General features: G+C 36.7%; 1 protein-coding gene across 2 annotated transcripts in view; it reads left to right on the top strand.

Moving 5' to 3' along the window:
- The window catches only part of LOC150077445 (chromatin remodeling regulator CECR2-like), a 285,275-nt gene that overhangs the window by 217,676 nt on the left and 50,576 nt on the right, over window positions 1-17,023 (top strand). For both annotated transcript variants that reach the window (XM_090386312.1, XM_090386313.1), the window contains exon 12: window positions 12,002-12,087. In XM_090386312.1, the coding sequence (XP_090242438.1) occupies window positions 12,002-12,087 (86 nt within the window). The remainder of the gene's footprint in view (window positions 1-12,001; window positions 12,088-17,023) is intronic.

Here is a 17,023-nt window from a genome sequence, read left to right on the forward strand (position 1 = left end):
CCGAGCATTCTGGTCTCTTGCCAAAGCTATTGGCCGCAACTTTTGCCCATCTCTGCTCCCACCTATGTCGAAACCAGATGGTTCTGTTGTCACTTCAGCCAAGGATAAAGCTGACCTACTAGCATCCCATTTTTCTTCCAGCTCATGTATTAATGATCTTGGTAAAACACCTCCCACCATTCCCAACACGCTCCAATCAATGCCTCCTGTGGTCTTTCGTCAAAAGGATGTCAGAAGGATTCTGATGAATCTTGATGCTAAGAAAGCTCCAGGTACTGATGGTATTTCTCCACTTGTTCTCACACTGAACTTACTCCCATTCTTTGCCGCCTTTTTTCACTTTCTTATTCCAAAGAAATTCTTCTAAACAAGCTTCCATCTTATGGTTTGTCAACTGTTTTTAGTAATTGGTTATCCAGTTTTCTCTCTGATCGCTCACTGAGGGTGATGGTAGATGGCTCTCTGTTTTCTGTCTTCTCCACTAATGCCAGTGTCCCCCAAGGTTCAGTTCTTTCCCCACTCTTTTCCTCTTGTATATTAATGACCTTCCATGGACTGGAAATCCTATCCATAGTTTTGCCGATGATAGCACATTGCATTCCACTTTACATTTTGAGAAACCTCCTCAATCAGCTTCAACTTCTCGAAAATCTGCAACCAATTCCTTAAATGCCGATCTTCAGGTAATTCTCCAGTGGGGCAAAGACAACTTAGTTGATTTCAACCCTTCTAAAACTCAGTCTTGTCTTATATCTCGCAAAAAGGATTCTTCTGCTCATAGATATACAATGCTTATTTTTAGTGACACTCCGATTTCTAGGCAAAATGATATATCTCTTTTGGGGATTACCCTGACTTCTAATCTCTCTTGGTACAAGCACATTACAAATATTGCTTCCTCTGCATCTAAAAAATTTGCTTTTCTCTTTCGCTCTCAGCGTTATTTTTCTTCCAAACAGCTGCTCACTCTGTATAAATTGCAAATCCGCCCTGCCGTGGAATATTGTTCCCACATCTGGCGTGGTGCACCCAAAACCTCTCTCAGGCTTCTTGATTCCATTCAGAAGAGGGCAGTTAGGTTAATTAATGATTCATCTCTAGCAGTCTCTCCACTCGCTTTCTCACAGACGTACTGTTTCTGCTGCATGCTTCTTTTACAGATACTTCCATGGGCACTGGTCTTCTCAATTGGCTTCTATAATTCCCACTCTGTCTTTCAAAACAGTTCGAACACGTGCCGCCACCAGCCAACATCCATTTACTGTCCAACTTCAAACCCACAGAATCAACTTTTCATATTCCTCATTTATTCATTCAACTGCCATTTTCTGGAACAACCTTCCTTCACACGTATTTCCTGAAAATTACAATCTACAGAAGTTCAAGTCCAATGTCAACAAATATCTTCTTTCGTCTTCTCAACCTCCAACCCAAGCACGGTACTAAGTACTATAGGTTCTAATACCTCTCCTGTTTGGGGTTCACATAAAAAAAATAAAATAACCGCCAAATTTGAAACTACCTAGAAACCTTCCGTCTGATCAATGATAGCCAGTATGGATTCCGTCAGTGTCGATCCACTGGTGATATTCTGGCTTAGGTTACCCATTTATGGACTAATTCAATGGAAAGGTTCGAACACAAGTAGTTGCTCTTGACATCTCAAAGGCTGTCAATCGTGTTTGGCCTAAAGGTCTTCTGCCCACTGGGCTAGCCGGGTGAGTAAAGTACCTGCCTAGCAACCCAAAGGTCGCTGGTTCGAATCCCACCTCGGGCTTGGATCAAAGTACTGCAAAAACCTTGGGAGGTGCATTATAGCCACAGAAGCCGATGCGCCAACAACTACCAAAAAAAAAAAAAAAAATAAAGGTCTTCTAAACAAGCTTCCATCTTATGGTTTGCCAACTGTTTTTAGTAATTGGTTATCCAGTTTTCTCTCTGATTGCTCACTGAGGGTGATGGTAGATGGCTCTGTCTTCTAACTTCTCCACTAATGCCGGTGTGCCCCAAGGTTTGGTTCTATCCCCTACTCTTTTCATCTTGTATATTAATGACATTCTTCCATTGACTGGAAATCCTATCCATAGTTTTGCCAATGATGGCACATTGCATTCCACTTTCCATTTTGAGAAACCTTGTCCTGCTCAATCAGCTTCAATTTGCTACCAATTCCTTAAATGCCGATGTTCAGGTAATTCTCCAGTGGGGCAAAGACAACTTAGTTGATTTCATCCCTTCTAAAACTCAATCTTGTCTTATCTCTTGCAAAAAGGATTCTTCTGCTCCTATGCTTATCTTTAGTGACACTCTGATTTCTAGTCAAAATGATATATCTCTTTTGGGGATTACTCTGACTTCTAATTACTCTGACTCCTAAGAAATATTGTTCAAGGTTTAGGCCAAAATGGATGTCAGATGAACTAATGAGGCATATGGCAGAGAAGAAAAATGCATGGGATACATACAAATTAACACATGACACAGAAGCCTATGATAGATACAAGTTGATATGCAACCAAGTTACAAAGGAGGTTAGGTAGGCGAAGGCAGATTACGAGAAATCCTTGGCAAGGGATGCAAAGTAAAACAGCAAAGAGTTCTTTACTTATGTAAACTGTAGAAGGAAGGGGATGAATCAGATTGGTCCACTTGATATTGATGGGTCAACTGTTGATGATCCTGCTCAGGTAGCTAACAAACTAAATGAATATTTTGCATCGACATTCACACATGAGGAGTTATTCAGCGAGGGGAATGCCAGAGTTGTATTCAACTCTAGCAGTAAGCTACAGAATCTTGAAATAACTGGGAGTAAAGTGGAGGAGAAACTGTTGAAGATAAACACAAGAAAGGCACCCGGGGTGGATGGGATCTATCCAGTTATATTAAAGGAGGCAGCAAAGGAAGTAAGCAAACCCTTAGCCATAATTATGAGAGCTTCCTTGGACTCAGGGGAGGTACCCATAGACTGGAAATGTGCAAATCTGACCCCAATTCACAAAGGAGGATCAAAGGCTGACACAAGTAATTATAGACCTGTGAGCTTAACTTCTGTTCCAGGAAAATTAATGGAGGCACTGGTTAAAGAAGCACTGCAGGATCATTTAGACAAGACTTCAGTTATAGCTCAGACACAGCATGGTTTTGTTAAGGGGAGGTCTTGCCTGACCAACTTGATTGGATACTATGATGCAGTCACAAAAGAACTGGATGCAGGGAATAACTTTGATATTATATACTTGGATCTTAGAAAGGCTTTTGATACTGTTGCACATGGAAGACTGCTACACAAATTGGAGCAGTGTGACATTGGAGGCAAATTGCTGCTATGGATAAAGGGGTGGTTGAGGGGGAGAAGACAGAGTGGTAAGCAATGGACACTGCTCATCGTGGACTGATGTTATTAGTGGAGTCCCTCAGGGCTCAATGTTGGGTCCATTATTGTTTTCTGTATTTATAAATGATATTGATGATGGTATATCGGGCTTAATGTCCAAGTTTGCAGACGATACAAAGGTTGGCAGGGTTGTCAAGGACACTACTGACGCTATGCTGCTGCAACAGGATCTGGAAAGGTTGAGCAGATGGGCTGAGAGGTGGCAAATGAAGTTTAACATTGACAAATGTAAAGTACTACACATGGGAAACAGCAACCCCAGAGCAACGTATCAACTCTGTGGTACTACACTGACAGTGGTAGAGAATGAAAGGGACTTGGGGGTGGTTGTGCAGGCAGATATGAAGTTCTCTGAGCAGTGCAGACGGGCTGCAAGAGTAGCTCATGGAGTATTGTCAATGATATACAGGAATTTTTCCAGCAGGGATAAGGAGGTGATTATTCCATTGTATAAGGCAATGGTCAGGCCACACTTTGAGTACTGTATACAGGTCTGGAGGCCTCATTTCAAGAAGGATGTAGAGCTGCTGGAACGAGTACAGAGAAGGGCAACAAGATTAGTGAATGGAACAAAGGGGTGCTCTTACGAAGAAAGGCTTAATTTTGCAAATTACAGTGTCTGGAGACTAGGCACCAGCGAGGTGATCTGATAGAGGTGTATAAAGCCTTGAATGGTTTAAGCATGCTCAATGCTGATGGGATTCTTCCTCTAGCTCAGAAAAATCACCTTAGAGGGCATAAATTCAAATTGAGGAAAGACAGATGTAGGATAGACGTGCGGATATTTGCCTTTAGCCAGGGGTTGGTTGGTTGGTGGAACAGACTTCCATCCCTTGTGGTGGAGGTTGATAGCCTAAATAAGTTTAAGGCTCAGCTGGACAGGTATTTTGAACGAACAGAGGGGTGAAGTGGAAGTGGGTTTTTTTTTTTTTTTTTTTGGCTGATGCTGCATAAGCTTGCTTTCTTGCATCAAATGTCTACTAATGCTAATGCTAATAATGCTAATCTCTCTTGGCACAAGCACATTACAAATATTGCTTCTTCTGCATCTAAAAAACTTTGTTTTCTCTTTCGCTTTCAGCGTTACTTTTCTTCCAAACAGCTGCTCACTCTGTATAAATCGCAAATCTGCCCTGCCATGGAATATTGTTCCCACATCTTGGGTGGTGCCCTGAAAACCTCTCTCAGGCTTCTTGATTCCATTCAGAAGAGCGCAGTTAGGTTAATTAATGACTCATCTCTAACAGAGTCTCTGCACTCGCTGTCTCATAATGTTTCTGCTGCACGCCTCTTCTACAGATACTTCCATAGGCACTGTTCTTCTGAATTAACTTCTATAATTCCTGCTCTCTCTTTCAAAACAGTCTGAACACGTGTCGCCACCAGCCAACAACCGTTTACAGTCGAACTTCAAACTCACAGAACCAACTTTTCATCTTCCTCATTTATTCATTCACTGCTGTTTTCTGGAACAACCTTCCTTCATACGTATTTCCTGAAAATTACAGTCTACTGAAGTTCAAGTCCAATGTCAACAAATATCTTCTTTCGTCTTCTCAACCTCTAACCCAAGCACGGTACTATAGGTTCTATCACCTCTCGTGTTTGTGGTTTACATAAAAAAAAAAAAAAAAAAAAAAAGGTTGCAAAGTGATTTGACAATATGAGAGATGCCAAATGGTGTACATATAATGTATTTAAAGATGAAATGCACAAGGCATAATTATATATAAGTTTTAAGTAATTAACTATATAATATCGGTGTAGATACATCATAGTCTACCCATAAATTTAAACTATGTATGTAGTGTAAAAGACCATTTTAATTGTATCTCATATTTTGGCTGCCTTCGCAACAAGATACCAGATTCCTTTTACACTACATACATAGTTTAAATTTATCATTAAACTATGGTGTATCTACACTGATATTATATAGTTAATTACTTAAAACCCATATATAATTATGCCTTGTGCATTTCATCTTTAAATACATTATCTGTGCACCATTTGGCATCTCCCATATTGTGGAATCACTTCACAACTGTGATGGCATGTTGCATTACCAGGGTACCTGCCCACCCGCTGATGATAGACAACAGCTTTGAAATGGTGCTGTCTGGGTGGTGGTATCCACTGAGAATAAATAAGTAGTCTTCTCTACTAGAGAAGTATTACTTATTCAAAGTAGTGCAATACCTGGTATTTTGTTGTGTGAAGGCAGCCACAATATGAGATACAATTAAAACGATGCTTTTTACACTACATACGTAGTTTAAATTTATGGGTAAACTATGGTGTATCTACACAACTATTATATAGTTAATTACTTAAAACCCATATATATATGAGTATAATGGTGATTGTAGTGTGCTGTAACAACAAAAAGGTTGAGAAACACTAGCTTAATGTATAGTGGTTTAGGTGAATAGCTTAATAAACTCTATTATTAATTTCACATACTATAATATTAAATGTAGTAATAATCTTCACAGAGCTCGCCATCAGCAGAACACTCACTGTAAAATTTGTACAGTGGCATTACAGCTAACTTAGAATATTATTCATTTTGATTAGTGTTAATCATTTACCCTCCCTTTACCACAAGAATAAAAAAAAAGTTCACAAATAATGGTTTACAAAATTAAAAACTATTTTACTCCTATAGCTACTACAAACTGCAGAGTAATGCCAAAGAAGTGCTAACTTCGTACAAGAAAAAAAAAAAAAAAAAAATTGAAACTATTTACTGAGAACTAAATAAACAAGAAACATGCAAAAAAGCAACAAGCTGATGGGTGAATAAATATCTACTAAGAAGAAAAATAATGCAAATGAAATATTTAGGGGAACCACAGCAACCACTTTGTAAAGACATTGGCCCTGTGGAAGTACAGGTAACCCTCGCTATTCGCGGGGGTTACGTTCATGAGAAATGCCGCGAATACCGAAAACGCGAATACTGAGTTATGGCTCCCATAGTAATAAAGGGGTTCCGTTCCAAAGTATGAAATATATAAGAAAAACTAGTCTAAAATTTTGTCTATGTATGTATTATATGTACCTTCATAATATGACTATATACATAGTGAAATGCAAGCATATGGCATCGAAATGAAAATAAGAAACAATTTAATATTAAATGTAATATTTATTAGAAATTTCAAACAAATCTTTCAAACCAGCGTCTTTGCTAGCTAAAAAACCTATACCGCCAGAGCTATCACCAGTTTCGCTAAAGCGTTGATAAGGAGTTTTGCGTTTTCACGAATGATGAGTGAATTTAACGGAATTTTATTTTGAGTTCGTTCTTCTATCCACAGATTTAAAGCTTTTTCCATTTTTTCTAATTTAACATCACGAGTTACAGAGCAAATTTTTGAAGCAATTAGCGCATTTTCACGGACACTACGGCGGATTTTTTCTTCCGATTTCTTGATTGATCGTACCGTTGACTCGTTGATTTTATAATGTTTTGCCACTGAGGAGACACTTTCATCATTAGAAATTTTATCTAATAACTCAATTTTATTCGCTAATGTCATCACCTTCTTTGATATTTTCACATTTCTCTTGTTATTCGTAGTGATATTTTTGTAGGGGTTAGAAAGAACTTGTCCACAACAAAGTTACTTCTTCCGTTAACACACTCGGAAAAAGTCTGTTTTTCACCGCAAAACGGTAGATTTATCACTTACTTTTGTAAGCATATCAATTTATAAATTGATAAATTTATTCAATTTATAAGCATATAAATTAAAAGCAAACGACGAAACCTTCTATAACAAGCGCATAACACATATTGAACAAGGATTAGCGAGAAACTTTCACGCTCGCGATTTTGTCACCCCTCTCCCCCCACCCACTGAGCGCTGTTTTGACCGGGAAAGATAATTTTAGCCACGCCCATGTTTTTTTATGGCGGAAAATATTCACGGCGCTTTAAAATTCACATTTTTTAGGTTTCATTTTATATTAAATCGGCGATCGCGAATACGCGAAACCGCGAATACAGATACCGTGAATAGCGGGGGTTTACTGTACCCAAAAACTTTCATTTCTGCCATGTCCTGCTGAACAAAAATATGAACAAGAATGTGCTTATGGAAGCAATAAAGACAGTTTATTGAACAGAAAACCTCTTCTTTGCATTATTTCTTGAACTATATTTAAGGATCTGTTTTCATTGTTTGCATAGGAATGACCACAACAATATGAACATTTGATTTGGAAAATTTTCATAAGCTAATGCCTCCTTGATGAAGTGGTCCCTGTAGTAAAGGCCCTTGCCAAGTTATTTTGGTATTTTTAATTTGAGTAGGGTTTGTGTGTGCACATAGACACAAAAATAGCAATTAGCATCAATTTGGCATTACTTATTGCAGTTTGCAGCAGTTGGTGAAATAGTGTTTAAATTCAACGAATTTATGCTTATTTTCATCAACAAAATGGTTGCCAGGTGGGCTGGTCTATGGTGAAAATGGGAATGCACAATAACGGCATTGTTCTTGTATTGTACAACCATTTCACTGCATTTGTATGCAGCAAAATGTCTTTCAATATGGTTCCAAAGATGTGTGACATAAAATTTCAGAAGACATACGCAAAAGCTTTTCCATGCATTGTGAAATCTGAAAAAGGTAATATTTGTTTTGTGGGCTGTATATAGATGTGATGTTTCAATTTCAAGTGGTAGGAAATGCAATGTAATCAGATATTTGCAAACAAATAAGCATAAGAAAAGCATGCAGAGCATATAGAGAAGTGTGAAAGTAGCTGTAGAATTTCATAGTGACAATAATATTATTATACATGTGAATGTTTATTTGCATCATATATTAATAGAACAATCTGCCTCTGAGTTTTGCTAATAATGCAGTTGAATTATTCAAAAATATGTTTCCTGGTAATGAAATTGCAAAAAAATACAGTTATGGAATGGGGGAGGGAGAACAGCAGGCAGTTTTTGTAAAATTGCACAATAGGGAAAGAAGGTGATGGCTCTGAAAAGTATTATTTTCACTTGCTACACATGGCAGAAATCAAAGTGATTTCCTGGCTATCGTGACCTTTCATAGTTAAAAAATTATATATATCAAGCCGAATACATCTAAACGGCATGAGATTGGAGATGTGCAAATGTATCCCCAATTAACAAAGGGGGATCGAAGGGTGACGCGAGTAATTACAGACCGGTTAGTTTAACTTCTGTTCCGGGTAAAATAATGGAGTCACTGGTTAAAGGTGCATTGCAGGATCATCTAGACAAGACTGCAGCAATAATTCAGACAGAGCATGGGTTTGTTAAGGGAAAGTCTTGTCTGACAAATTTGATAGGATATTATGATGTGGTTACAAAGGAAATGGATGCAAAAAATAATTTTGGTATCATATATTTGGATTTCAGGAAAGCTTTTGACACTGTTGCGCATGGAAGACTATTGACAAATTGGAGCAGAATGATATTAAGGTTAAGTTGCTGCAATGGATAAAAGGATAGTTAAGTGGGAGAAGACAGAGGGTGGTAATCAATGGGTGCTGCTCTTCGTGGACTAATGTTATTAGTGGAGTCCCACAGGGTTTGGTGTTAGGTCCACTGTTGTTTTGTATATTTATCAATGATATTGATGAAGGTATATCAGGCTTAATGTCGAAGTTTGCAGCTGATACTAAGGTTGGCAAGGTTGTTAATGACAGTAATGGCAGTGTGCTACTGCAACAGGATCTAGATAATTTGGGCAGATGGGCTAAGAAGTGGCAACTGAAGTTTAACCTTGACAAATGCAAAGTACTGCATATGGGTAGAAGTAACCCCAGAGAAACGTACCAACTGTGTGGTACTACACTTAAGGTGGTAGAAAATGAAAAAGACCTGGAAGTAATTGTGCAGTCAGATATGAAGTTTTCTGAGCAATGCAGACAGGCTGCCAGGGCAGGTCATGGGGTTTTGTCAATGATATATAGGAATTTTGCTAGTAGGGAGAAGGAGGTGATTGTCCCTCTGTATAAGGCAATGGTTAGGCCATGCCTTGAGTACTGCGTACAGATCTGGAGGCCTCATTTTAGGAAGGATGTAGATTTACGTGAGTGTGTACAGAGAACGGCAACAAGATTGGCGAGAGGAATGAAGGGATCCTCTTACCACGAGAGGCTCAAATTCTGCAAATTGCAGGCTGGAGACTAGGCACCTGTGCGGTGATCTGACTGAGGTGTATAAGTTCTTGAATGGGTTGAGCACGCTTAATTCTGATGGGATCCTTCCACTTGTTCAGATTATCAACCTAAGGGGGCATAAATTCAAATTAAGAAAGGACAGATGTAGAATAGATGTGCGGAAATTTGCCTTTAGCCAGCGGGTGGTTAATTGCTGGAACAAACTTCCATCTGTCGTTGTGCAAGTTGGTAGGCTGAATAAATTTAAGGAGGAACTGGACAGGCATTGGGAGGGAATGGTGTGATTTTTTTTTTTTTTTTTTTTTTTTGGCTGATGCTGCATAAGCTCATACACATGCTTTCTTGCATCACATGCCACTACTACTACTACTACTATCTTCCGAACACGAAAGCATGCCGTGATGCCTTTCAAAGAACTGTCTTGTACCCTACGATACTATATACCATAACATATCCTGTATTTTCAATACTCCCTTTCCTTGGATCAAACTGGTAGAGCCAGTTTAATCCAGTAGAAGTATTTAGCGACTGTACTTCTACAGGATTAAACAGGCTCTACCAGTAGAAGTATTTAGAGACAGTACTTCTACTACTCAGAGCTTAGCTTAGAATAATTATTCAGCTTTCTTACAGTGCCAACATTAGGCGTCTTCTGAACAACATGAAAGCATTGTGTGATGCTTCTAAAGAACCGCCCTGCACACAGTGTTGATAATTTGGTTATGGTTGGTGTAAAAAATGGAGTAGAAAGAATATTAAAATAAAAGATTGAGCACTTGTTGATAATAAGCTTACCTTGATATCTCATTAATCTGTGTGCTGAAAAGGAAGGGATGCATGCCTTCTTATGAAAGTGGATAAATATTTTATGGGCATTTTACTACTATCTAGAAAAGTGCTAAAAGGAAGGATAATTTTAAAGTTTTCCAATAATGCATCAAAATAAAAAAAGGGGAGGGGTGGAGATGAAGCGTGTTTTACAAGTTGGAAGTTTTACCAAACTGAAAGTACAACAAGCAGTTACTGGTGAGCAGTGCTGACTCACCTGTAAATCCAGTTCAAGGTCAACAAGAAGTTGTAAAGGAAAACAAATTAATGAATTCCTTTCGTTAATGAACTATATTAATATAGTTCATTAATATTCCTTCAGAACCACAAAATCAGATGAAAGCAATCCTAAACCAACAAGCTAATAACCCTGAGTATGTTATCCTCACTTGTGTGGTAAGTGTATTCTTCTCCTCTAGAAAATTAATCAATTTTCTTGTTTCTTTTAAATGTTACATAAATGCTAATGGTTGAAAATCCAAACATAGCTAGTCTAACTAACGTACCTCACATCAATGTGCTCATTCAGATCATTATTTCTAGCTACATTGAAGAATGTTATTTGCAGATTTGTTATACCAACAGTTTTAAATCTTCCTCTTTCATTTTAGAAATAGATTACCAAACTAGATTGCATCAGAAGAATGATTCTGACTTAGCAATTTCTTCTGGTAAGGTCATGGAGAATCTAAAACAGAAAGAGATTCTGTTCTTTTGTTCAGTGAGAAGTACTTTAATGCTGAATGTGACTTGGTGCACAAGTTCTCATTGGAAAATGATGTTATTATAAGAGCCAGGGTAGTATATTCATCAGTTGGCAATATATCATTTTCAATTTTTTAATTTTTGCACTACTCAATATCATTATGTAGTACAAAATAAATAGTTTGCTGTATCACTTCTTTCATACTAATGAAAAAAAAAAAAATTGTAAAGTGGTCCTTGGCTGGAGAACTGACAGTGCACTTGGATAGCTTCAAGTATAACAAACTATAAATAAAAATTTTGGTGATAAAAATTTCCTCCCAAAGGCCTTGCAGAGTCCTGCAAGTTTTGAGTTAATCTACAAGGCTTTCCTTATATCATGTCTGTGCAGATTGCAGACACGTGCATGTTCTGACATAACTTACAGCATTTTTCAATATTCCTATATTTATCCATCAGATTGTTGTTATTTGGGTTTTAGGAGCATTAGCAACTAAGGCCATATTGCTCCAGGGATAGGCAGTGGTCATTCCCTGACCTTTCCGCATCCTCCGTATTTAGTGGTCACAGGGTCGCACCCCAGTCTAATCAAGAAGCGTGTGCTGCTCCTGGCTACGGAGGCACCCCAACAAATCGATAGGGTTGTGTTCTTTTAATATCATTACCCATGTTAAGAGCGAATAATACAACAGCCAAGAACATTTTAGAACTTTGAGTTAGTAAACTATTGAAAGTGGTATCTTTAGATGGAAGGTAATTGTAATTGATGCAACAGTATAACTGGAATAATAGATATACCCATAAAAATCAGCTTCTTGTAGGCATATCCTATCATGATGCAGAATTAACATGCTTACTTTTTATCAACTAATAACTGTATCAAATTTCTTTATTTAGGTTTCCAGTCTCAGAAGCAAACTATTTGTTGGCCTTTAAGAAAACCTGTAACTATGCCTTTAGGCAGAAGGTATAGCGAATGTGAGGTATAGTACATATTTTATTTTTTTAATGAATTTTATTAATATACACTGGTCATCGCTTATTGTGATCACTTTGAGACTTAGCTAAACTAACAGTAACCGATAAAATAACAAGAATTCGTCCATTCAGTATTGTTTATTGATGCAGAGTGGAAATGTCTGCATATAAAGGCAGACGTATAGACAGAAAGGAAACATTAAAATCAAGCAATATAAAATACTTTAATTTGACTGTCCACTATTCAACAAACTCATAAATAAAAATGAAACTGTCATGATGTTTGTATGTAAATCCATACAAGCTGTTAAAAATAAAAAAAAAATTAAAATCAAGAATTATAAAAGGGTTAATGCTCTACTGCAAAACAGTGATTGGTTGGAGTAGTGAAACGGACATCATACAAGCTATAAGAAGCAGAATCATTAACTAACTGCACAATGTGTCAAAGTTCAAGAACAAATCAGGGAGTTATGTATAGTCACTTCCACTACACATGTGTAAACCACAATAAAACAAAAAGCAGTAACCAAAACTGAAGCACTGATTACTATAAATGATTTTCACTAATTATTATTACAATAGAGTTTCACTATATGATGTTTATGTAATATTTTTGTGGTTCAAAAGGTGACACAAGTAACTACAGACCTGATGGTTTAACTTGTGTTCCGGGGAAAATAATGGAGTCACTGGTTCAAGAAGCATTGCAGGATCATCTAGACAAGACTGCATAATAGTTAAGACACACCATGGGTTTGTTAAAAGGAGGTCTTGTCTGACCAATTTGATTGGATACTATGATGTGGTCACAAAGGAACTGAATGCCAAAAATAATTTTGATATCATATACTTGGATTTCAGGAAAGCTTTTGATACTATTGCACATGGAATACTGCTGTACAAGTTGGAGAGGTATGGCATTAAGGGTAAGTTGCTACAATGGATAAAGGGATGGTTGAGTGGGAGATGACAGAGTAGTAATCAATGGGCACTGCTCTATGTGGACAAATGTTATAAGTGGAGTTCCTCAGGGTTCAGTGTTGGGACCATTGTTGTTTTGTATGTTTATCAATGATATTGATGAAGGTATATCAGGTTTAATGTCCAAGTTTGCAGATGAAAAAAACATTGGCAGGGTTGTTAACAACAGTAAGGACAGTATGCTACTCCAACTGGATCTAGATAAGTTGGGAAAATGGGCTAAGTGGCAACTGAAGTTTAACACTGACAAATGCAAAGTACTGCATATGGGTAGCAATAACCGAAGAGAAACGTACCAACTGTGGTACTACACTCAGGGAAGTGGAAAAGACCTGGGGGTAATTGTGCAGTCAAATATGAGGTTCGCTGAGCAGTGCAGACGGGCTGCCAGGGCAGGTCATGGAGTCTTGTCAATGATATATAGGAATTTTGCTAACAGGGACAGGGAGGTGATTATCCTGTTATATGAAGCAATGGTAAGGTCAAACCTAGAGTACTGTGTACCTCATTGTAGGAAGGATGTAGAGTTGCTATAAAGAGTACAAAGGGCAATAAGGTTGGTGAGGGGAACAAAGGGTTGCAAAACTTATGCCTTTCTCTTACCAAGAAAGGCTTAAGTTCTGCAAATTGCAGTGTCTGGAGAGAGGCACCTGCGAGGTGATCTGATTGAGGTGTATAAGACCTTGAATGGGTTGAGCAAGCTGAATGCTGTTGGCATTCTTCCTCTTTCTCAGATTGAGAACCTGAGGGGGCATATATTCAAATTGAGAAAAGACAGCTGTAGAATAGATGTGCGGAAATTTGCGTTTAGCCAGCGGGTAGTTGATTGGTGGAACAGATTTCTATCTTTTGTTGTGGAAGTTCATAGCCTAAATTAATTTAAGGCTAAGCTTGACAGGCATTTGGAACAGATGGAGTAGTAAAATGGGATGGGATGGGTTTTTTTATTTTTTATTTATTTATTTTTTGGCTGATGCTGCATAAGTTTGCTTTCTTGCATTTATGCCTCTACTAATGATAATGTATTAATATATATATATATATATGTCAGGACTTCATAAAAGTGAGAACATTACACGTATGATAACATCATCCATGCTCACAGTAAGTGGTATGCTCCATATATTGCTTCTTATTTTTTAATAATAATTCAATATCCATCGAGCAGATTATTCCTTTCGTGATGTTCTCGAGAGGCCTGATTACCAATGTAATATTTCAGTTTGTTGAGGAATGCTTAAAAATATGAAGTACAAGCATTGAAATATTTTTGAAAATTGAATTAGATGTGTGCTGAAGTTAAAAATGGATTTGGAAACTTGTAAACACCAAGTGCACTTGGTGTTTACAGTGATATTTTGCTACTATAATAAAAAAAAATTATATATTTATCAAGTCTGCACATCATCTGTCCTTACAGAGAAAGTAAACACTGGGTTAATTAAAACCCGTTGTGCCACATATGAAAAATCAGCAAAAAAAGTAATTCAAAATCACTCACTAAAGGGAGTATTGAAATTGAAACTCCCTTTAAACCAGTTAGCATGCAAATTGCAAATCAAAAACCCTGCATGATTCAACAAATGTGTGCATTTGGAAGCCAGCCTGTCAATAATAGGAGCACCCATTGCACGCAACGTGAAGTACATGAGTCAACAGTTTGATTCTAGATGACACTTCAATATCACAAAGCCAGTTTGCTGTCAATAGTTCTACTTGACAGATGCCACTCAACACATGCATATGATTAGATTTAACTTTTCTAGATTTTTTTCTAATTGTGCAATAATTAACAGAGATTTATGGAATTTTCAGTGGAGAAATGAAAGAAAGCATTTTCAAGAACAGCAGTTAGGAGTTTCATCTCTGTAGATGAAGAGCATGGATTGCTGAAATATTGTGTGGGGTGTCATCAACCACACATGACTTGGGGTAGTATCACATCCCCTGACAGGTCCAGTGGAGTAAATATTTAATCCTTGTAACTCACTGGTTGGGGATTAGTAGTTGATTATTTTTATACCTTCCCAATAGTGTCTTTAATCTTGTGCGTGCTTAATTTTTGTTTTTTTGTTCCATGAAAGCTGAATACCCCTGCAAGATTAGGTGATATCATATGTTACTCCATTGTGTATGGTCAAGTACAGTTCATTGTGTAGTGAAACAGTGCTTTTAATGACAGTGGCATATGTTTCACTCTCCTGAAGTTCACCACTCATCTTAAATGGGTATTATCACAGAAACTAAGTGAAATCCCAGTAGAGTTTGTGGTCACAAATAGTAAATCAGCTAACCCCAGTGTATTTGCATTCCAGTATGGTTTCACAAAAGTATCCTATATAGCCAAAGAAAGTCTAGAACATTATTTTGGCAAGTAGTGTGCATCATTGCAGTAAAATTCATGCTTCAATACATGGTGGGGGACTGCCATATTTGGGCAAGTTGTGTGTTCTGTATATCAGCCAGAATACTAAAAGCTGGAGTTAGAAGGAATCAGTTTGCAAGTGACATGAAAATGGTAAGACGTGAAGGAGACTGTTCATAAGAAAAATACAAATGATCATGATTAAAAATGGACACAAAAAGCAAATTATTGCAATTGTTTTGTTTTTTTTTTTTTTTTTTTATTATTTCAACTATGCAGAATTTTCATCAAGTTCACAAGTACCTTAGAGGAAAAAAAAAAAAAAAAAATATTTCATGTTACTGTTTCATGTAAATATTCATCACATACACAGTCACAAATTAATAAAAATTTATTTTTTCATTGAAATAAATTATAAAGGGTTTTTTTTTTTTTTTTTTGTAAATATTGGCATAACTTGCATTAGGTAATGACAAAGTTTTTTGCAGTTAATGGCTGCACAAAGTTAAATTTGCAGATATTAATTGTCATGTTTATATTTTATGTTCTAACATTTTCCTGAAAATTTAAATATAATTAATAAACTTTTTTTTAATGAAATAGTATTTTTAGTGGCAAAAAACAATTTCAAATTTTTAATTATTAAAAAAAAAAATGTAAAACTGAAATTAATAAGAATTGCAATCTATTGGTATAGGGCCAAGCATTAGCATTCTAAAAGTACTGCTCAAAAAAAAAATCGAATAATTCTCTGTGTTAAAAGAGAATTTAAACTCTGTGAGGACACTATTCACAGTAAGCAATTAACGATCTTGACGTATCCCTCAAAAAGTGTTTGAGAATAAATTAAAGTAAATATTCTTTCTTTCTTGCAAAGGAAATGCTTCTCATTAGGGTGAAAGCAGGAGCATTATGCATTGCTTGTAATGTTTCTGACGTGAAGATACATTTTGGGTGGGGGGGTGAATAAATTAATGGTCTTTGTCATAAATTGTAAATAAATGTGATATTTACAACTTCCCTGCTATAATAAAAATTAAAAAAAAAAAAGTACATGATTCAACAGAGTGATCTTGTGTTCATGTAGTTAAGCCATTAATGTTGACTTTCAATTTGAGTTTTGCTGAAGATATCAAGTAAAAGGTTCAAAGCATTATTAAAAGGAAAATCTATCAATAAAGCTCTTTTAACAAAAGTATTTGGAAGGTTTCAACTATAATATGACTAAATATGCCCTCCATACTACAATAAGTGAGTACATTTATTTTGCAAACCTATAAACAAACAGGAATTCCTCGAAATACAATATTTTATTGTACACAACCAGATAAAGCAAGTTAAGGTGATTTAACAATCAGTGGTTTAACAATAATACTGTGCAACTCAGATAATGAAAAGTTAGGCATGATTTTTAAAGCTGACTTAAGTCCTTGAATTTAAACCACCTTTCCCTATGTTCCCTAACAAAAGTCAGCAGAAAAATATCAGTTCCCCTAGCAGTGGGATTTTTGTAGCGATGGAAAAGGAATATAAAAGAAGCTGAAAGAATGTAATATAAAAGAAAACAACCAATGATGAGTCTTTTTTTCTAG

Source organism: Mastigoproctus giganteus, chromosome 12 (assembly GCF_048544385.1).
Source record: "Mastigoproctus giganteus isolate SK-2022 chromosome 12, ASM4854438v1, whole genome shotgun sequence".
NCBI lineage: Eukaryota > Metazoa > Arthropoda > Arachnida > Uropygi > Thelyphonidae > Mastigoproctus > Mastigoproctus giganteus.